Genomic DNA, 23,176 nt, shown 5'->3' on the forward strand with positions numbered 1-23,176 from the left:
TTTAGTTCATATTTTTTTTGCATGTAGTGTTGTGACCAAAATGAGCTCCTGTTGATGAATAATATATTGAAGATTTCTCTGTAATCTAGACTATGATTGTAAAATTCAATCATCTATAAATTAAGAAAAACAATATTGGGCCACATATTCTCTAATAAAGCATTAATCCCATAAACTCCGAAGATTAATTTATCTGATGACACTAAAACCTTGGTGTGAGAAACAAAAGTTCACAGAGGGAACTCTCACTCCCTTTGTAGGATTAATATTTAATTGTGCATTTATTACAGAGCCCAGGGGCTCGTAACAACAACAGAAAGATATATAAAACCAATATAAAACCAATTTCACATTTAAAGCCAGTTTGACTGATAACAGCTGTGTTCTGTCTCACAATGACAAAACACGACTTCTTTTGAGTACTGCGATATAAAATGTGCAACAAAACTCAATATTCTCCCTATTAACAAAACACTACGTTAAACAAATTTTGTGTAAATTAAGTGTGCCCAGTTTGAATTTGATGAAAGATTATCAGCCATGCAGAATGATTTGCAGGCAAATAATTCCACCTCATAAAAAATTTAACATTTTTATAATTCAACCTTGCGGGGAAATGTGACTGAACCCGCTGACCTGTTGATGCCCGCCCTTGTTTAAGCTGAACAAATTACATTAAAGCCTGCTACGTCCTGTGAAATAGATGAGGAGATTACCTAGACGGGCTAAGGCTAATTCCTGGCTAATTCTTTGCTGAGTAAAATATGAGCTGAGATTGATTATGTTCCCTCTGCTCGTCCTTGTCTCTGGCTCTCACCTCCTGCTGATACAGTGAGCCTACATGAGTCGTACTGGGCCAACACATTTTTTAGGTTGAACCCTGCCCAAAGCCAATGTTTTAAGTCAATAACTCTCTCTCACCACCTGCTGATATTGAAGATATTGTATTGCATTTTCCTAGTTTTTGTAAGTCTTTTTTTTCTAATTAGCAGCAGCATTAGCTTTTGTGACAGCTGGTCAGTACCATATGAATGCCTTGTCCTTTTTACTAGGGCTGTCAAAGTTAACGCGTTAACAACACGTTAACGCAAATTTGTTTTAACTCCACGTATTTCTGTAACAAGTTCATGCAACTTGTGATATTTGGTTATAGTGGGCTCAGTTTTGAAGCTAGAGAGAAAATACTGGATCCAATGAGACTAGAAAACCTAAGATTTCTATTGGTATCAACCATGTCATATTAGCTTGTCGTGAAGGAGGCTAAATAACACTCAAACTTACGCTAAATTTTGGCGAGGAAAAACTGGCATGGCCATTTTCAAAGGTGTCCATTGACCTCTGACCTCAAGATATGTGAATGAAAATGGGTTCTATAGGTACCCACGAGTCTCCCCTTTACAGACATGCCCACTTTATGATAATCACATGCAGTTTGGGGCAACTCATAATCAAGTCAGCACACTGATACACTGACAGCTGTTGTTGCCTGTTGGGCTGCAGTTTGCCATGTTATGATTTGAGCATATTTTTTATAGACAATATGGACAATATGTCATTGTTTTCTGTAGTTAATTGATTTCCAATAATAAATAAATACATGTTTGCATAAAGCAAGCATATTTGATCCCATGTTGATAAGAGTATTAAATGCTTAAAGTACATTTAAAGTTCATTTCGAACGGATAAAAATGTGCTATTAATTGCGATTTACTATGGACAATCATGTGATTAATCAAGATTAGATATTTGAATCGACTGACAGCCCTACTTTTAACCAATAAATTAATAAGCACATTTTGTTAGAGGATAAGCAAGATGTTACATCTGTAGTGTAAGCGCTATTTACAAGAAAAACAACAACAGAAACACTAGAATAAGGAGAAAGAAAACCAATAAAACAATTAACAGTTTGTTAGCTTTCAAAAACTATGACTCATGGGATATGTTGTTGTTACATTCAACAATTATGATTCATGTTATTGTTAGATTCTAACAGAATAATCATTTCATCCTGTTTCTGTTGATATGAAGAGGTATCAAGTAGTAGATAGTCTCATAATGGCTCAGTGGTCTTTCTTGTTCAAGTGTTGTTCAGCTACTCTTTATCGACAACTGATGCTACACAAAAGCAATTCAGACTTCTGTTTTCTAAACCTCTGGTGTCAGGTCGCAGCAGCAACAACCAAAACAGCAGCCATCCCCTGACAGTAAAAAAAGGGGTGCCACCAACAGAAACTGAATATTATGAAAAAGATACCAGGGTACTGCACACACTGCTCAAATAAACATCAGCGAAGCAGAGAGGGAGAGATATGAGAAGAAGCCTTTGAGACCTGAAAGTAACAAAAATATTGAAGCGAAGGAACGCTCTGATATTCACAGTTTCAGAAATTAACAGACATGACAAAGAACATTTTCAACTAGGGGTGGGGAGAAGAAATTCGATACAGCATATTTTGCGTGGCAATATTGTATCGATACACGGAAGTATCAATATTTTATTATATAACTATTAACCTCTTAATCCAACAGCCACTATTCTGTCTTTCAGAGGTTGTAGCGGGAATACGCTGAATAACGCTCCAAAATGACGCTAAATTTTGGCGAGGAAAAACTTGCATGGCCATTTTCAAAGGGGTCCCTTGACCTCTGACTTCAAGATATGTGAATGAAAACTCTGAGATGAACAGAGGGAAAACTGAATCTTATTAGATAAAACAAATGTAAAGGTAATAAATTGCAAAATGTTTAAAATCGCAATAACATCGTAACGTGACGTAAGTATCGTGATATCGTATCATGAGGCCTCTGGTGATTCCCACCCCTAGTTTCTATGATATGATCTCACAACTTTCCGTTTTACATTTGCCATTATTACATGTTTCTGTTCACAATATTTAAATTTACTTTCCTCACTCAATAGAAATAGTCAAAACAATATGCCTGAGTCTGTATGAGACTGTCGATCACCATATACTGTACAACGTTGGCATCTTTTCCCTTTGGAAAATAATGGAAAATGGAAAACACAACTGTGTGTTCCCAGCAGTGCTGACGGTCTGGACGTCAAGAGCGTCAAATTCAGAACTTTTCAACACATTTCAGCTCATTCACTTAAAACCATTTCACAGAGTGCTTCACTTCAAATCTCTCTCAGCTGTTGCATGATTGCACAGACGGAAAGTCAAGACAGGCTTTTTGAAAGCTGTGAGACAGAAAAGGTGAAAGAGACAAAAGAAGGAGAGAGGAAGGAGAGAGTGAGTCAGGCTGTAAACACTCTCGCACGCGCGCGCGCACGCACGCACGCACGCACGCACGCACACACACACACACACACACACACACACACACACACACACACACACACACACACACACACACACACACACACACACACACACACACACACACACACACACACACACACACACACACACACACACACACACACACACACACACACACACACGACCAACACTGCTGCTTTACACAGCTTTACATTTGTTATGACATATATTAAACAAACACACACACACACACACGCACACAGGCATACATCAGCACAAACTAACACACACACACACACACAGGCATATATCAGCACAAACACACACACATACACACAGTGATAAAGCACAGCAGTTGAGGTTGAGTAGAGGTCTGTGTGTGTTCGGGGTTTGAAGTGAAGAGGCGACAAGCCACGGGGTTACCGGATCAAGAAAATATTCAACCCTTCAGCGCACACACAGACACACAGACACACACAAAGTGAAAAGCTACAGAGGCTTGAAATCAATCTTTCACACCTCTAACTGAGGCAGTCGGGAATCTCCCACCACACGCACGCACTTATACCAGCTGAGGGAACAGTGTGCAGCCTGCCTGCTGACGCAGCATCCCACCTTAAACAATCCCATTTGTACTCATTTGATTAGGGTCAAAGCATTAATGAACAGTGTCACTAAGTCTAACTGTTGGGGCTTGTTCACATCGACTACACAGAAAACACTAACACTAACATGCCAACAGCACAGCTCCAGCAGAAAACAAAATGGTTTCATGATTAACACTGGTTTAGCTTAATGCCCAAGGTCATAAAATGTTTTCTGCAAGTAGGGGCTACAGTAAAAATAAGTTAACATTTTTTTCTATTTGAAAATGCTCCCAAAGTGGACACATTTGAAAATGGTGTTCTTGTGTTGTACAGTAGGAGAAAATATTTTTAAAAATGAAAATGTACAGCCGGGGTGGCCAACAAGTCATGTCATGGAGAGTTAATAGCGTGCATGTTTTCATTCCAACCGATCACCTCAGCAGGCGAGTTCACTGATAAGTTCTTCCCCTCTACTCAAAGCAGTCTTTGGTTGCAGTAAAACGCTGCAGATTGTTGGCTCTCTATGGCACATAGTTGGCCACCTTTGTGGGGTGGCTGTGACTGAGGAGGTAGAGCGGGTAGGGATGCACCGATACTGATACTTGATCGGATATCGGGCCGATACTGACTCAAATAGCTGGATCGGGTATCGGTGACAATGGATAAATTTTTTTGCTGTATTAAAAAGGTTTACACTTGAATTGTAATTCCCAAAATTAAATAAAAATTCTATTAATATTAAAGATTCTTTACCGAGTTGCTGGTGTACGATTTATTATTTTAAATTTAATTTGTATAAATAAAATAAAAATGTAAAAAAAATCTTTCTGTCACCTCCCACTCTCTCTGTACCTCATTTATCAATATGACTGATACGTCATATTTCAAAAAGCTGTTTCCCTGGAGGTTTAACCTGCAAAGACCTTCTATCCATCTATTCAACCCCGCTCCTTACCAGAGGACTGAGGTAATGCACAACTTTGAAAGCGGAAGAAAAAAAAGATTTCTACTGAATTTCTATTATTTTTCTGGCGCTTTAGCTTGGACAGAAAGCTTTTGGAATATGATCTGAAGACGCTCTCTGTATTGCTGTCTCTCTGTGTTATTCAGTCTCTCCCTGTTGCCCCTCTCCCCCTCTGAGAGACAGATAAAGAGCTATAAGTGAGAAAGGAAAAAGAGGAAAGGAACGCGGTGTCATCACTATGGGTTTGTTAGGAAGAATTGTACATTTCCTTCAACAACTTCTGATGTTCTTGACGCTGGATTCTCATCCCACTCCACCCACCTCAACACATCAAAGCCCAACATCACCACAGCGGGCTAATTAGTACCGTGGCTGCCGGTCCGATGAGGGCCCGTGTGTTCATCACGCTCTCATTTGCTCCTAAACCCCATTAACCTTTTGGACATACTGCTGCTTTGATATCTCAGCTGTTTACAGCTCCCCTCTGCTTTCCAGAAGCGTTATGTTTCAGGAGCTTGGCTGACAGCAACGACTAAATATAGGCACTATGGAAGAGATTTCCCTGGAAAGGGACTCACTCTAGGGGCAGGGGGTCCGCTCTCTCTCATCTCTCTGTGTGTGTGTGTGTGAGTGTGAGTGTGTGTGTGTGTGTGTGAGTGTCTCCTAGTATATCAAGACTTATAAGGACCAAATGTACCCAGAAGGTGAGGAAGATGTGGAAAACCCTTCAAAATGAGTGGCTCACTTTATACGCAGCTAATTCACAGTTTTTGGTTAAGGATTAAATATAATCAACTAATATATAGCTAAGAGTTCATTTAGTTCATTTAGTTCAATTTACTATGTGTGAGTCTGTGATTGAGTATGTGCAAAGTGTATTTGAGTATGTTTTTATGTTTTATCATTTTAATTTTCTTGCTCCCTGTGTGCTCTTACTGCACGTCCGTATGGGCCTATCCATCTCTCGTCTCTGAGTGCTGAGCACTCAGACTGCGGACTGGCGTGGTGCGAGTCATCCAAACAGATCAAGTCATATGGGCAGAAAACACGCTACAGGAGCTAAATCCACTATTATGAATAAAAGGACGTCTGTCATCTTATCAATCGTGACGTTCTTTCGCCAGAAATGAGTGTCTTTGTCTCTTTTTCACACACACACTCCCTCTCTGTCTCTCTCTCTTCGGTGCGTGCTGTCCAGAGGACATACGTAATTACAACTATGACTACAAACCAATGACAATAATTGTTTTGGGATAGCTTGGGACAGCCCAGGTGTCCACCTTCAGTTGCACTCGCAAAATCACTCGGCGCATCGTTAATTAGCGCCACCGCAAACCCAGTGTGGACGAGGAGGAGGGGGAATTAAATTAAGCTTAGATGCAAATAATTTGCAAATCGTTCCAGCCCGACACCCATCATTTGTGCAAAGACTGTAAAAACAGATTTATTTGAATTCCATCCATTTAAACTTAAGAACCAAGCTGCCAATCAAATGCTTTCTTTATTTTACAACCACTTAAACTGAACCCATCACTTACTCCTCATGCAAGTCACGCTAACGTTCAAACCACCCGTCGCTTTTGCAATCGCTTCTACTAACCAGCTAACCTGTTTTTAAGTAGGTATCACTGCAGTGCCCATCCAGCCTGAGGAATAGATTAACCATTTAAAATTTGCCACAACAGACTTTAAAATCAGTATAGTGTACAACACCCTCTATCCTTAGACCCTCTATGCAGATAAGTAACCCCCTCCCCACAAAAACCTTTTAAAAGGAGAAAAATGACTAAAAAAACCTATGGAAATGGTGTAAACTGCAATACTCTTCTTTCTTGTGTCAATATTATACACTCAGTTACCAGTTTATAAGGTCCACCTAGCTAAAACTAATGCAGTCTAATACAACAGCTCTAGCAAGAAATCCTCCCCTTCATGAAGGTAATAATGTTCAGTTTTTGTTCTGTTTTACAGAGGTGTTTATTCAACTTTATGAACATTTTGGAGGGTGTAGTTTTTGGTGTATCAGACTGTATCAGTTTTACAACTCAGTTTTACCAATAAACATTAAATTCTAGGTTGAATTTAATTTATTTCAGTCAATTCAGAGACAAATGTTGAGTAACTGACAGTCCAAAGTCCTTCTGTTGTCCTAAACATACATACATGTACGTCATATAATCACCATCTCTGCTATATTATTATAAGTATATTTATATTTAGTACTGACTGAGTTATGACACATATCTCGGTCCCCAGAGTCACAGGCCGAAGTGTCACCAGCGTGACCCCTCCACTATGTCTACAGTATGTAAAACAAGTGTTTCAGTCACGCATCCACTGATCTACTTTCCATATAACTATAAATACTAATTAGTGATGACAGATACAGAATGACATAGCTGTAGGTTTAGGGTTACTGCTCAAATGATCCTGTAACTCCTACAGGATCATTTGAGCTGGATTTGTGTGTGTGTACATGCTCTTGTACATCTATCTTTGTGAGGACCAGTTGGAGTTAACTTTAGTATACAGTTAGTTGTGATGGTTAAAGGTTATGGTTAGGAAAAGCATTATGTCAATGAGGGTCCTCACAATTATATGGGTACAAGCATGTGTGTGTGTGTGTGTGTGTGTGTGTGTGTGTTGTTAGGTGTGAGTTTTACCTGTGCCTTTGTTGCGGTCCACAAAGCAGTACTTCAGTTCATATTCTTTCAGAATCTCATGGACTTCCTGTAAAGAGACAGAAAGAGAGAAACACACAGGACATGAGCCACGAGATCACCAAGATGCCAAAATGACCAAATGTTCAAATGCTTGATCAAGACAAAATTACAATTTGATCAAAAATATTTTTAAATATGAAGACGACTGAGTAGAAGCGCTGCTGGGTTTTTGTGGTAATCATATAGACTCAGATGCTCTTTGGATCCTTCAGGTGTACTGTGCTTGTTCAATCTTGTGAAGGGCTCATTGCATGGGTGAATATGATCTCAAAAAAGTATAAAATGCAAGTCTCCTTCAAAAATAATCCAAGGGTTTGAACAAGTTTATTTTACATGGCAATAATTGTTTAAAATGACCAAAGCGTTGCGAATAAATAAGAAATAAAACAATTTAATTTCTATCTCCAACACTTTTTGGTATTTGTATGTAATTATTCTGATTGTTATCAAAGTTATCAGTTAATTTGCAATGAATCTAGTAGGGTTTCCCCCTCTTAATCAACTAATCAGTCGTTTTGGTCTAAATCGACTACGGTATTTTTAGTCGAATAGTAATTTTTTATGCTTTTTTCATGCTTAATGACTTATTTCCAAGAAACTTATGAGCACATCTCTGGTAAACACAAGATATAAAGTGGTGCTTTTGTGTGATTGTTTTATGGAGAAACTTAGTTTTACAGATCTGTGGATTAAATCCACTAATCAATTAGTCGACAAAATCATATGAGTGTTAGTTGACAAAGTATTTCTATGGTCGAGGACAGCCCTCGAATCAAGTTATCAGTTAACAATTTTAGCAACTGACTAAACGCATCACTTGAATGAAAATGTGCGATTAAATATGGTCAGCAAATACAACTCGGTAGTTACTGTCAGGATGCAGTCGTCATGACAGTATTATTCTAACAACAAGACAATTATTATTAACTAACCAACTGCTTTCAATAATTATCAGAGCATTCAAATATTCACTATGACAACTTGAGTTTAGGTAAATCTCATAAAAATTGATTTTTGCTCATCACAATGATAAAAAAGGTATTTTTCGACACTTGAGAAAACTCTTTTCCTTCACGGTAAACTCTTGGATCCGACACTTATACAAGTGCAGTTATTTGTCTCTAACGGGTAATTATGTTTTTGTTCTTAAATGTATTTTTAAGATGAAAAGCTTTCTGTCTCCTGTCAGGCTCATAATTACTGCAGCCCACAACACTTCACTTCAATCCACATGAGGGACACACACACACACACACACACACACACACACACACACACACACACACACACACACACACACGCAGCTGCATATGAAAGTAATACATTTGGAAAATATCTTTTAAAGTGGAGTGTCGTCCACTCTCCTGAAGAAAGCTCAGCAAGACATCCCCACATCCTGTCTGAGTGGGTTATGAACTCCACTGCTAACTGTTAGCCTCTGTACCTTCCTGATGGGTTTCACTGTTACGTAGCCAGAGAGAGTCTCTACAGCACACAAGTAACTGACAGAACAAACTGTTCACAGCTTGGCAGCAGGTGTTTTTTTTCAGATATGCTCCTGTGATATGAGCAACCTTGTGGATCCAGTCACAGTCAAAACCTGTCCAACACTTCCAGATCCAACAGGAGCACAGTGTAGGCGCGAGGACTGAGCAGTGAGCAACTAAACTAAACAAAAAAAAAAATAAGATCAAAATCCACAGCGCTAAAACAACCTGCGCGCCATGATCTAAACTCTGTGGCACTGGAAAGGTCACTTCAGACTAAAGCAATTATTGTTAAGTGCCACCAGAGACAAGATGTAATGGCCAGTCTGCAGCAGGATGATGCACATCAGGCAGGACTTTCAAACTGTTTTATCCTCCGGTGCAGACACACTGAATTCACCGGGATCATGTCTTTTACACTTCTTTCCATCCTTTATCTCACTATGTTACCATCCAAATCTAATAAAACTTGGGCTGCCAATCGATTAAAATATTTAATCTTGATTAATCGCAAGATTGTCCATAGTTAGTCACAATTAATCCCAAATTAATCACTAATTTTTTATCTGTTCAAAATGTGTCTTAAAGGGAGATTTGTCAAGTATTTAATACTCTTATCAACATGGGAGTGGGCAAATATGCTGCTTTATGCAAAAGTATGTATATATTTATTATTGGAAATCAATTAACAACACAAAACAATGACAAATATTGTCCAGAAACCCTCACAGGTACTGCATTTAGTATAAAACATTTGCTCAAATCATAACATGGTGTGCCAGTGTGCTGCCTAACTATGACTTTTCATTTTCATTCACATATCTTAAGGTCAGAGGTCAAGGGACCCCTTTGAAAGTGGCCATGCCATTTTTTGCAGTTGAGAGACAAAGTCCAAAATTTAGCGCAAGTTTAGAGCGTTATTTAGCCTCCAAGTATAAAATGGTTGGTATCAATGATTCAATATCAATGAATGAATCAACGTTTCTTTAAGATTTGTAGTTTCATATGATGCCAGTAACTTCACTCTAGGTGTAAAACTGAGCCCGTTACAACCTCCAATAGATCGAATTGCGTTAATGCTTTTAAGAAATTAGTGGCGTTAAAAAGGAATTTGCGGTAACGGTAATTTATTGATACAATGTTCATGTCCCTATTGGAAAATTATTAGTGGTGTTTGAAATATTTTTTTTAATTTGTGAATAAATATAATTAACCCTCTGAAACCCACAATAGACCCGTTTTTGTCAGTCTTTTTCAGGGGGGTACAGAGGGTCTTTAGGGGGAGATAGCAGGTAAGCAGTAGATGGCACAGAAGAAGAAGTGGTGTACATCATCTGAAAGCCTGAAAATGAATTTGAGATGCAGCTCAGCACTGTGTGTCAAGCTGTTCTAGTCATTAATCTGTAATTAACATTAATTAATTAATTAATTAAAATGAATTGTAAAAGTGTATAAGGGTTTAGAACATTATGATAGAAGTATATGATGGTCATTCCCATGCTGTATTAGGTCTCATAAGTTGTTGCAGCAATTTTTGGGTTGATACCATTTGTTACACAGATTTGGTGCTAAATGTAACCATTTTTTACCACTTGAGAATTGATTAAAATGATCAATTATCCCTCCAAAATATCCCATTAAGACACCAAGACCTTGAGGAACACCATATAAAAAGTAATGCTTTGATTTGGTATCAAAAACTTTTGACATTTGGAGATTTCTGCAAGAATTGCATCTTTAGCCGATTGGATGGTGAGCACTTCTGTTCTGGAAACTGCTCAGAAACCCCTTATTGTCAATATAGATAGGAGAGCTATCCATCCTCTGAATGCTCTAGGTCTGTAGTTTGTGGCTGTAAAGTTTCATGAGGCTGTGATTATCCTAGAGGTCATCACAGGTTATTTTATACAGTGAGGTGAAATTTCAAAAAATGGCTACTAGGCGGACTAACATCATCACACATGAATACAGTTGGGCTCATGGGATCCATTAAGAGTCTCAGCTTAACAGTGATACCCAATTTATGTAATTCCAAGACTGTTTAGGGACCCCAGTATGCAGAAATATTCAAATACACCATTTTAGAAGAGGCAAAAATAACTTATACTGTGGGGCATGTCTGTAAAGGGGAGACTCGTGGGTACCCATAGAAACCATTTTCAGTCACATATCTTGAGGTCAGAGGTCAAGGGACCCCTTTGAAATGGCCGTGCCAGTTTTTGGAGTTGGGGACAAAGTCTATGACCGGATTGTTTCACAAGTAGCCAGTTTACACTTGGTTAACAGTCTATTTTTGTAGTTAATAAAAAGCTAAATCATCGTCAGACATTAGCCGATGGGTTTTGAGGTTGCATTTCGGCCAGTGCATTCCGCCTCTTTTGCTCTCCACAGGGACTGTTTACATGCATGCAACCAAAGCCCGCTCAAACGTGACGGGTCAAATACTACAAACAGAAACCAGAACTATTCGGATACCAAATTCTTGTCCTGTTGCCAATGCTCCCTTTCTTCTTCTATATCTGCTTATCCCGCTGTTTCAGTGCTGACATGTTTCTATTCTCTTACTGCACTTTTTTCCTCAAGCTCTCTCTTTCTCCAGCCACATTGCATGTTTCTGCGGGATAAAACTGGGCTCTGGTATTGACTAAAATTCTGACATAAAAGGTAATAAACTAAAGGAAAACCTCATTTCCTACATGCTAGAAATAATGATGGAAGAAAACATGCAACAAAACTGGAATTTACATTAGAAATCAAGTGAAGTGGTGTGCAAAAAAGTAAAAATCAAAGAAACTGCTTCCAGCTTTTTTCCCCCACTAAATGATAGTTACTGCTGGCCTGCACAGGATACAAACACTGACATAGCAGAGTACTTTGTGACAGTCAGACAAGGTTGAATTATGCTACTCAGTGTTCATTCTCTCTCTGGTGGTGTTTTATCACTCGTCTCTGTGCTATTCAGTACTTAAATTGAGCTGAAAGTGTGTCTCTCGCAGCACTGGCACATTACAAAACACATAAGACTATTTTTAGGAGTCCAAACAGTCCACACAATTTACCAGTTGAGCACACCATGCTGCACGTTTTTATGATATTCCAGTTTGTTTCACCCTATTTCCTTTTTTCATTCCATGTTTTAATGTTTTTACTTTCATTATCCCTTCACGCTGCTCTACGATGTTCTAACTGTTTCATTGAGATTCCCACTACGCCATTTCAACAGCTTCCTAATTAACACTGCCATAATAGCTAAGCGACGCTCGCGAGTGTTTCAAAACAGCCACTGAGCTCAGTAAAGTGAGAGTGTGAGCAAACACTCCTACTCTAAAACTCAACCCAAAAACTGCAAATCATGAGACCGGATTTTATATTTTGAGACAAATAGAGCTACATTTCGTTGCCTCTTACCAGAGATGGGTAGTTGTCATAAACCTTGACAGACTTTTTTAACATCATTACACATTTAAAAAGACACCTGTCTTGCCCCATTGCAGGTCTTTATGACCGACAGTGATTAGATGGAGAACCTGGACAGTATGTAGGCAGGAGCAGCGGGACAAGCTGTTTCCTGTCCTACGGTATGCTCCTCTATGTCAAGCTGTGCTATAATATAACTAAGTATGTCATTCTGTTCCATGCTGGGCTATAGTGGTCTATCTGCATGTTTGAACGCTTTAAGAAGCAGACATTTCCAGCAAATCCAGCAAGTACCCCAGCACCAGCCTCAAGCCCAGGGCCAGTTTCTGCACACATATACACACACACTTGGTGTAAAGCAAACTGCCCTGAGAGGATGGACGTGATAAGGAATGTGATAGCAGCCTGGTCTCACACCTGGTAGAGCTCATAGGCATAGTGTATGTTCATGAAGGGACATGAAATCAGCTTTTTATCAGCTTCACAGGTAGGAAACCGTGAGCACTCAGCTCCATGATCGCTAAACACTGCTGCTGCCAACTTTTAAACTTCTACTCACTGACCGGTGTTTGCAATGCAAGCCAAAACTCACCACCCACCACTCCAGCCTTCACTTACTTTATGTTATTTAACTTTAATTGCATTTAATTTGAAGCTACTGCTGCTGCTAACTGCTGTCCATACATTTCATTTTAACTGATTCAAGCTATTGTATCTCTATGATACACAAGGCATATTTTTATCATCTAGTACAGTGGTTCCCAACCTATTTTCCTTGAAACCCCCCCTACTTGTATCTAACAAAAAACTAAATCAAAAATCCTCAAAATGAATAAGGTGATTCAGTGTATTAAATGAGTTTGATAAATTAGTCTTTTTTTTTATTGTAATGTAATCACCTTTCTTTAAATGAATATAACTCGTCTGCATAAACTGATGACGTCCTGATGGATTCGCCAGGCGAATGCAGATACATAATATGATCTTTTTTTGTAATAACTTAATTTAATTTACTATAATAATGTTAGAGCTTAAATTGATTTATTGTTATTATAAATCTATTTAATTTATGGTGTTATCAAATTGCTGATAGACCGCATCATTAATAAAGGTGCGGGCCTCCATTTGTGTGTGTCGAAGCCGGAGAGTAAATATTTTTTGACCGCAGTGAAAATGTTGTCTTTGAAAGGATAAACGCCAACAAATGTGCATTGAAGCATAATATTTTGTTAGATAAAAACATGTTTACATGATTACATCTATCTTTTTTCAACAAATGTTGACTTTAGACTTTTTTTGAACACAACAGTTATTGGAAATGTTTGGATCACACGAGTCGGAAACAATCTTACGCAGCCATCACTGGAATCTAATTCTACTAATAGCATAATACTAATAATATTAGTGAAACCTGATCTTTATCTGCAACTGTGCAGAAATACTGGCTTTAATCAGAACGTGGGCGACTAAGTAGCAAAAAAATATATCTTTTTAAATAGTTTTAAATACAGACAATGTATAAATTATCCAGTAAGTGTGTGATTATGATTTTAGTTATAAATGTGCAAATCTAATTTTGACAACAAATCCTGGCGGACCACCTGTGATATTTGGCGCCCCACTAAGGGGGCCCCGGACCCCAGGTTGGGAACCACTGATCTAGTATATTATCTGTACAGATTTAGACTGGAATTATAGTTCAGCGAAGATACACGTAAAAGAAAGTCTTTGCAGCTCTATGCGGAGAAAGGTGTTAGAGGTAACCATAGGTCGTGGAGGCTTGTAGGAGCCGACACGCACACCTCTGAAATCTTTTGAAATCTCAATCTGGTTGATTCCACATTTAGTCACTAATGCTCGCCTATAGAGTGGCCACTAGGACAGCAACCACCTACCTGGACTCCCTCATTCAGGTTTATAGGCCTTCTCATTCACTAAATCTCAATCCAAACTCTTCTCCTGCATTCTCCTCTGTAGTGGAACGAGTTACTGAACTCAATTTGTTCAGGTGAAACCCTCTGTCTTCAAAACTCACTCGAAGTCCTATCTCTTTGAGAGCATTTACTCACCTAATATGCTCTTTCTCTCCATCTCTCAATCCTTATTTTTCTCTCTCTTTCTCTCAAAAAAAAGAATGCCATTTGCTATGCACTTACAATCACCTGTAGCCTTGTGGCACTCGTGTTAGGTGAAACATGGAGCGGAGTGCTGCTGCACTTATTCTTGAAGGCTTCTCTTTGTGACTCATTTGTACATCGCTTTGCACAAAAGCATCTGTCAAATGAATAAAAGTAATGTCAGTATAATCCAGCTTTCTGCTGGGAGAAGGTTCGTACAAGTATAAAAGACATAGCCACGCAAACATCTGAGTATGTACATGCAGCCCAGAGAAGCTTGTTCTAGCCCAAACGCTAGAAAGATGACTTGAGCAGAGTCATTACATCAAACTAAATTGCATTTGCCATTGTCGTAAACTATGACAACAGTGTTTCGAACTAAAGTGCAGCTATTTAAGAAACAGTGTGTAACATTCATAAAGTATAAGAATCGTTGTGTTTTTGTTACCTTAGAATGAGTGCTTCATATCTACATACGAAGTGGATCCTCTTTTCACGGAGTCCGCCATGTTTAACCAGTAGCCCAGAACGAACAAACCAAACATTGTTAACTTTTCCTGCTTGGGCCGGAGTCGATAACGTTTCTCAAGTGCTCTTAGAGAAAACTAGACTTCTGCACCTCCTCATGGCTCTGTTTTCAGGCTTTAGAAAATCTAGCCCAGTGACGGGAGACTTTGACCAATCACAGGTCATTTCAGAGAGAGAGAATCCTTATTGGCTGTGCTCCAGCTGGTGGGTGGTGCTTGGTGTTTCTTCAACTGATCTCTACATGGCTGCATGGTCACAAACATTCTCATTTTACAGCTAAACAGTACACTACAAGATGTTTCTGAAAACATTTGAGGCAAGAAATAGACTTTACAGTAACAGAATATTGATTCATATTTGATCAGCGCTGCCTAGTTTGACCGTTTGATCGGAGTTAGCGAGTGATTGACAGCTGCTCAGAGACGGCAAGGCTCCAGCTCAGCTCTGATTGGTTGTTTTCCTCCAGTCTGTGAAATCTTGCAGATGCCATTAGGAGCACCGGAGGACACAGAGGCACATGATTTTTTTTCAGATTACCTGTCTCATGCACTACTGTCAGGATATAGTAACCGTTTTATAAAAATAACTTTTTGTATTCATATTTGCTCCATTTCTACCCACTGCTGCTTAAACACTGTTATATTGCCCAGCAAGTCAATGCTCCTGAAAAGCAGTAATTGTATCACTTTCACGTCCGCTGAGTGCTATGGGCGTCAATTGACAGCACTATGCTCTTTTCGGGACAGCAGTTTGGGTAAACAAGTAAAAAGGCCTTCGTTCAAACTGATGACATCCACTTAGCATCCATCCTGCTTCAGCGTCTTTAAACAAGATACTGAATCCTTAGCAGCACTTCGTCCCAGGAAGTGAAATCAGTGGCAGAATTTATCGCTGCAGAGTAGTTAAATGTCAATTACTATAATTTCAATGCAATGGCAAATCCCATCCCTGTGTTGCAGAAACTGTCCTACAGCTTCTACTCTCGATTTCCAGCAAATAAAGAGCAAACGGACTGCAGATTACCTTTCAGACGGTCTAGATGCTGTTTTGACCCTTCTATATATCAGCTTGTTTGCCGGCACAGATATTTCTTAATCCTCTGCTGCACTCTGCAAGTCACTCTAGAGCGAATCATATTCTATGCAGTGGAAAGTGTACAAGGTTATCTAAATGTGAGGTGAGAAAGCCAACAGGCAAAGAGGAAAGATGTGTTTACTCTGACACCTGTTCATCCGTTACACAAATACACACACACACTTTTCATAAATGAGATGCCTCACAAACCAAGCCACCGGGGGAAAGTGTAACAGTGAGCTATCATTTCAACTCTGTTTGAGTGTGTGTGTGTGTGTGTGAAAGAGAGAGGGGTGGAGGGGGATTAGGGGACAAACACACACTGCATGGCCTCCTTACTGGCAGTAACTGTGTCCTTGACCTACTGATAGACTGATATGTGCTACAGAGAGAGAACACAGGATGAAGCAAGCTAGCAGAATGCCACACACAACACTACTAAAAATATAAGCATTACAATAGTCCCATTGTTATTACTCACATTTATAGAGTAGTAATACCAGCACTGCATTCATACGAGTGATTTTAGTGGTCCTGTACATTTATGAGCAGCTGTAGTCTGTCAGTGAAGTACACCAAAATATTTGATGTACATTTACAAAACTTGGATTTTGATATGATACATAAATACTTGGGCTGTCAATCGATTAAAATATTTAATCGCGATTAATCGCATGATTATCCATAGTTAATCACGATTAATCGCTCATTTTTATCTTTTCATAAGGTACCTTAAAGGGAGATTTGTCAAGTATTTAATACTCGTCAACACGGGAGTGGACAAATGTGCTGCTTTATGTAAATGTATGTTTATATTTATTATTGGAAATCAATTACCAACACAAAACAATGACACATATTGTCCAGAAACCCTCACAGGTACTGCATTTAGCATAAAAAATATGCTCAAATCATAACATGGCAAACTGCAGCCCAACAGGCAACAACAGCTGTCAGTGTGTCAGTGTGCTGACTTGACTATGACTTGCCCCAAACTGCATGTGATTATCATAAAGTGGGCATGTCTGTAAAGGGGAGACTCTTGGGTACCCATAGAACCCATTTTCATTCACATATCTTGAGGTCAGAGGTCAAGGGACCCCTTTGAAAATGGCTATGACAGTTTTTCCTCGCCAAAATTTAGCGCAAGTTCAGAGCGTTATTTAGCCTCCTTCCCGACAAGCTAGTATGACATGGTTGGTATCAATGGATTCCTTAGGTTTTTTCTAGTTTCATATGATGCCAGTATCTTTAAAAACCCACTACAACCTCCGAAAGATCGAATTGCGTTAATGCCTTAAAGAAATTAGTGGCGTTTAACGCGTTAACATTGACAGCGCCAATAAATACAAACAAAATTTCTACTTCTTGAGTGTAAATATAATTCAGGAGATTGTGTCATTTATCCACTGATTCCATTTCCAAGTGGGTGTACAACACACTTTGATGGAAAACAGCTCATGTTGTCGATAATGAATGCGTGAATGGAATCAATCAGGCCGTTTGTACTTGCATTCAAACGAACTTAAAACATCTAAAACATCCAACAGCCGCATTCAGTTATAACACATAGTTTAACAATTTTCTACTTATTCATTGGAAATTAAAACAATGCATCTCTAATAGATCCAAGAAACAATGTTACCCATTTTGGTCTGAGCCAAGCTTTGTGTGTGAGACAGGTGGCTTAAACCATGCACAGCACACATCGCTGGCCTGCCTGGAGAGCTTTTTAGAAAATGTGCACACTCCCATATTGAGAGCATAAATACGCACGAGTGCAGACATCTCTTTTCTTTCTCTCCATCTTTCTCTCTCAAGAGTTTCACACCTTGTATGTTAGTTTAACACCCTCGGTCGGCACTGATAGAATTTCTTGTTTTAACAACTTTGTTTTTATGTATCTCCTCCTCTGTTCTCTTTATCTCTTTCTCTTCATCAGGCTCTCTCCCCTCTTTCTCTCTGCCTCCCTTCCTCCTCCTACTCCTCCTCCTCCTCCTACTGTCCTTGAGCCTCCCCTCAAACTCATTTCTCCTCTCGCTCATTTGTATCCTCCTGCTTTCTCCTGTGTTTGCTCTTTCGGCTGTCTGGTTACATATTAATATTGAGTTACTGGAGACGGAAAATAAACACTGAGGACACCGGATCAGATCAATGACGCTCTCCCTCTTTTTTTCTCGGTTTTCTATGACTAAATCTTCATTCATCTCTTACATTATTTTTTCATTTTTGCTTGCCTTCAACAGTTTTGTTACTTTCCAGTAGAGTAGAACCAGCTGATGCAGTAAAGCACCGCAGCAGGAGCAGTGATTCAAACCCATAATCAGCCTCAGCAGCCTCATGGTCCAAGAGGTGCGCTGCGCTCTGACAGCCAGACTCTCAATGTGGCAATACACTACAGATACAGGCTCTCAGCTAAGGACCTGTTGACATTTTTGCACAGCATTCGCCACCCAACAGTGCCAACATTGTTTGCAAATGAGTGAAATACTATGCAAATAGCTACACATTTACATATGGGCTTGGGGCACGTCACCTGTTTACCTGTCTGTATTATTTCCACCCTGGGTAGATGGAACGGTTGTGACACCTATGAATCAGTGCCAGTCGAAATGAAGATTTTCTGCAGTTATATTAGCATGTACAGAAAACAACTACCATTGCGATACGAATTGCTTCCTTACTTGCTAACGCTACGCAATGCTATCCACATTTCAGCTACAGTAATGGGGAAGGATACAATTTATCCAGGCTGTAATGAACCTCAACATGCACCAACTCATTTAAGAACAGTAACAGAAAGAACATTTAGACCACTGATCCCTGTTTATTTCCTGTTATAGTGTACGTGAATGACATCAGCTGACAGGAAGTAAACATGGACCCAAGCTGTTGCCTAGCAATGCAATCCCGTTGAAGAGGTCCATAGTTAGTAGATACTAAGCACCTTTCAGGCAGCAGAAGAAGCCTACTGGTACTGCATGCAGAAATCTGCAATTTGGGCCTGAAACGTTGCCCATATATTAAAGGTAGGATCGGTAATGCTGAGAAACTAGCAAAAGTACACTACATTTTAAAAATGATCCAACTGAAAAACCCAGCCCAGTGTTGTCAACTCTTTTCCAATGAAAGTAGCAGCACAAGCTCCAAAAGTCACTAAATCTAGCGAGAAAGTCGCCAAGTCGGCAACACTGACAGTCCATCCCTTCAGGACTCCCTCCAAAGCCACTCTCCCAAAAATATCATTATGAACATGAACATATCATAATGAACGTAAACATGGCTATTGTTTGTACTCACAGCTGTCGAGCAAGCAGCTTGTGGAAGACTCTAGTGACGTGCAATGAGTGCACAGGCAGGTAGGTATGTACACAGGCAGGTAGCCCGTCCAATCATTATAATGGGGCCAGATTAAATGATTGGACCGGATTATGACAGTCATGCGACATCCACAAATTCAGTATTTTTTTATTTTTTTGTCAGAGCATTTGATTAATTGATTGCTGTCGGGATGTAACGGGAATTTCAACAAATACTACCAATCTCACCTTTAATTATATAGACAAATATATATCATTCATCATCCTATGAAATGACAAAATGCTTTTCCAGTGGAGCTTGGCCTTAGCATTCATACCAGTATTCATGAATAATTATTCTGAATAAATATTTTGAAGCCTAGAGCTCAGTGTCCCATTCGCTACCACCTTTATCAGTTACTGAAGTCAGAATATCAAAATTTCGGGAAAAAATGTGGGGAAGCGTGGGCGGCACAAGCTATAAGCAGTCATTACGTGTAATTGACTCAATCAAAGGAAACAGGTCTCAAAATAGATTTCCTTTTATGTCTTAATAACGCCTCAATAAAACAATATTCAAAATCACCAAGACACCGATTAGAGAGGGTGAAATTACCCATTGAGACTTAATTTGCTGTGGGGCGTGGGGGGGAGGCACTATCTTTGTATTTCATGTGGGAAGTTTGGAGTTTTCCATGTCACTTCCATATTCTGTTGCTTCCTTCATTTCACTTATTTCATAGAGAAGCTGGTTGATTTTAGTAAGGACAGAACCAGTGGGCTGAGGGAAGCAGGTGGCTTGCCCTGAGACAGGACCGATTCTGCTGTGACCCCACCTCCCTCCCCCATCCACACCCACCCGTCTCTGCTTGGCTCTGGCTCTGAAGCCACAGGCCTCAGATTGGAGGTTATTTTCTCCACTGAGCCGGCAGTCACTCCTCACATGTCAACAGAGTCCTGCAGACATCGAGTCAAAACATCATTCAAGAATATTCAGTATTTGCTTGCAGTACGCAGAGAGAGTGTGATTTGCCACATAATATAAATTCAAATGTGTACACAATGACAGTGAAGTATTAGAGCTTTATTTGTCAGCAGTGTACAGTGTTGAGATGTGGTAAATCAGAAGATAAAACAACCTAAAATTAATATTGTACCTGGGTGTTGAACACTGCTGAAATCTTTCTATGATCATCTATTTTTGGCTTGTTACAACAGCACTTTGCATTAATGTCAGAAAACTACACTTTACTGCAACTCTCCAACCGCAGAGATATGTGGAGACGGGCAGAGAAGCTCTCAGACATAAAAGCTAAATGTCCTGTCGTAGCAATTTGTACTCGTAGGCGCCAGTGAAAGCACAACGCACGTCAACAGGCTGCATGTGGAAAGGTTAATGCCTTCTTCTGTTCTTGCATTTGTTTCATTACTGACTTTAAACTCTCAAAAGAAGCTTTGTGTTACTGGAATTAAACTAAATATTTGGTTAAGTATTGTAGCTTGAAAAATAGTATTACATAAACACAGACTCGAAATATAATGTAAACATTACCTTTGTAGTAGCTTTATTTAGAATATCTGTAAGGTGATGGAAAAATAATGTTCTGATCAAGATATATACAAGAGTTAACTGACCTTCTTGAGTTCAAATTGTTTACTTCAATTACATTAATACGATGTTACGTTTGGCTAGTGCTGAAACAATCTCATAATTCAACAGATTCAATAATTATTTTGATAGTCAATATATTTATCTATCTTATTTATTTAATTAATTTGCAATTAAACACACTAACACACACTGGCTGCTCATCAGATTAAAGCTGCAGTCGGTTACTTTGAGCAGATATGATAAAAAGTTGTTTTTATAAAACAATCACTACATCCTGAAGGTAAAGCATGAGACAGATAATCTGTGAAAAAATCATCTCCCTGTGTGTCTCCTAGTGCTCCTAATGGCATTTGCAAGATTTCAACGTGCCCAAAGGAAAAGAACCAATCAGAGCCGAGGATCTCCGAGTATCTACAGCAGCTGTCAATCACTGCTCGAGAAACTTGCGAACTCCGATCAAACTGTCAAACGAGGCAGCGCTGATCAAATCTATATAAATAGATACATATAAACATACAAATACATATGAGAAAGTTTCCAGCTGGTAGGCGGTGCTTGGTTTCTGTTTTCAACATGGCGGCGGGGTCACAAAGTCTCTCATTTTACAGCTAAACGGTACACTACAAGATGTTTCTGAAAAAATTTGAGCGAGAGGAACATGATGTTTTTTCACAGATTATCTGTCTCATACTGTAAGGACATAGTGACAGTTTTATAAAAATAACTTTTAATTATATTTGCTCAAAGTTACCGCCTGCAGCTTTAAGCGGAAAATCTTATTATGGTAATTATCATTATTATTACGGGCCTTTTGTCATTTCACACACACTGAAGCAATTTACTGATTAATGACAAAATAACGTCTAGATTAACTGAATGCATAAATTACAGCAGCCCTGCATTAACTACATAAATGTTCCTGTTCATTTGAGTCAACATATCACACTTTAATGCCATATGAATTTCACAAACTGTAAAATTACATACTGTAAACTGATTTCTGCTAAAAGCTGTCTTGCTAATGGAGGCGTTTTACTTTTTGACAGGTATACTTGATTAATAAGGGCATTCTGGGTAAAAAGTTCTCTTTTCGTCTTCCGTAAGGGCTTACAATAGTCACATTTGTGTCTCTTTTTTATTTCTTATCCTGACAGAATGACAGATCCTATTGTTCCCACGTGGGTAGAATAAAACTCCTGAAAGTGATTTATGAAAATAAACCTTTGACATGAGGGAGGATGGATTGGCTCATGCTGATAACTCTGACTCTGCCATCAGCATCTCGCAAGAGAAACTGACATCTATCAGACTAGTCATCGCTTACCGCATTTACTGTATGCTTCTTTTGTTCACGGGTAATAAAAGTGGAACTTGGCACGGCTTCCGCTTGTCATTCGCGTTTGAACTCTCTCATTACTGAGGTGTTTGCCCCCACAGAGCTGCCACTGACTGCATTTTATTGTTCAAAGTCGATTTACAAGGTGCATCTTCAGTTTAATCATGAGGTTTTGAGGTTTCACTTAATTTGTGTATCAAAAGCATCGAACTCCAGTCGTCTGTGTTGATGCTGCTGTATGAACATTGAGGATCCAGGACTCCAGTAAACAGAGAAACCAGCAGGATGCTGAACAGGTCAAACACTCCTCCACCTGCTCTCTCTCACACTAACATACAACAATGACCTTCCTCTATCTTGTATCGTCTTTCAGTGGAATCATATGATGACATGGACATACTGTGTTAATTAATATAAATTATATTATTAATAAAGAACTCAGAGCAAATGGTAGTTATAAACTACTAAATTAGTTACTTAAGTTTGTATAATGTGTATTATTTAATGCTTACATTTGCTGCACAGTGATATAGGGGTGTAACGATCCATTGATCTAATGATCAACGATCCAATATATCGATGCAAAGTGAAAACATCGATACATATCATCATCCTTAAGATACGCCCTTATTTTGAAATTCTTAATGTGGCACTTTATAGTGAACATCAGTCTATTTTTAAACTTTCTATTAAAAAGAATAGATTGTTTTGATTTAAATGTCTGGAAGAGCTCAGTAACAAAATT

The 23,176-nt window shown here is 39.1% G+C and overlaps 1 protein-coding gene across 1 annotated transcript in view; it reads right to left on the reverse strand.

Annotated features, from left to right (window-relative positions):
• Positions 1–23,176, reverse strand: part of raver2 (ribonucleoprotein, PTB-binding 2) — a 94,621-nt gene that overhangs the window by 64,458 nt on the left and 6,987 nt on the right. Inside the window, exon 2 of the mRNA XM_074636710.1 lies at positions 7,502–7,568. Within this exon, the coding sequence (XP_074492811.1) occupies positions 7,502–7,568 (67 nt within the window). The remainder of the gene's footprint in view (positions 1–7,501; positions 7,569–23,176) is intronic.

The sequence above is a fragment of the Sebastes fasciatus genome, chromosome 5 (genome assembly GCF_043250625.1).
Source record: "Sebastes fasciatus isolate fSebFas1 chromosome 5, fSebFas1.pri, whole genome shotgun sequence".
In the NCBI taxonomy this organism is placed as follows: Eukaryota; Metazoa; Chordata; class Actinopteri; order Perciformes; family Sebastidae; genus Sebastes; species Sebastes fasciatus.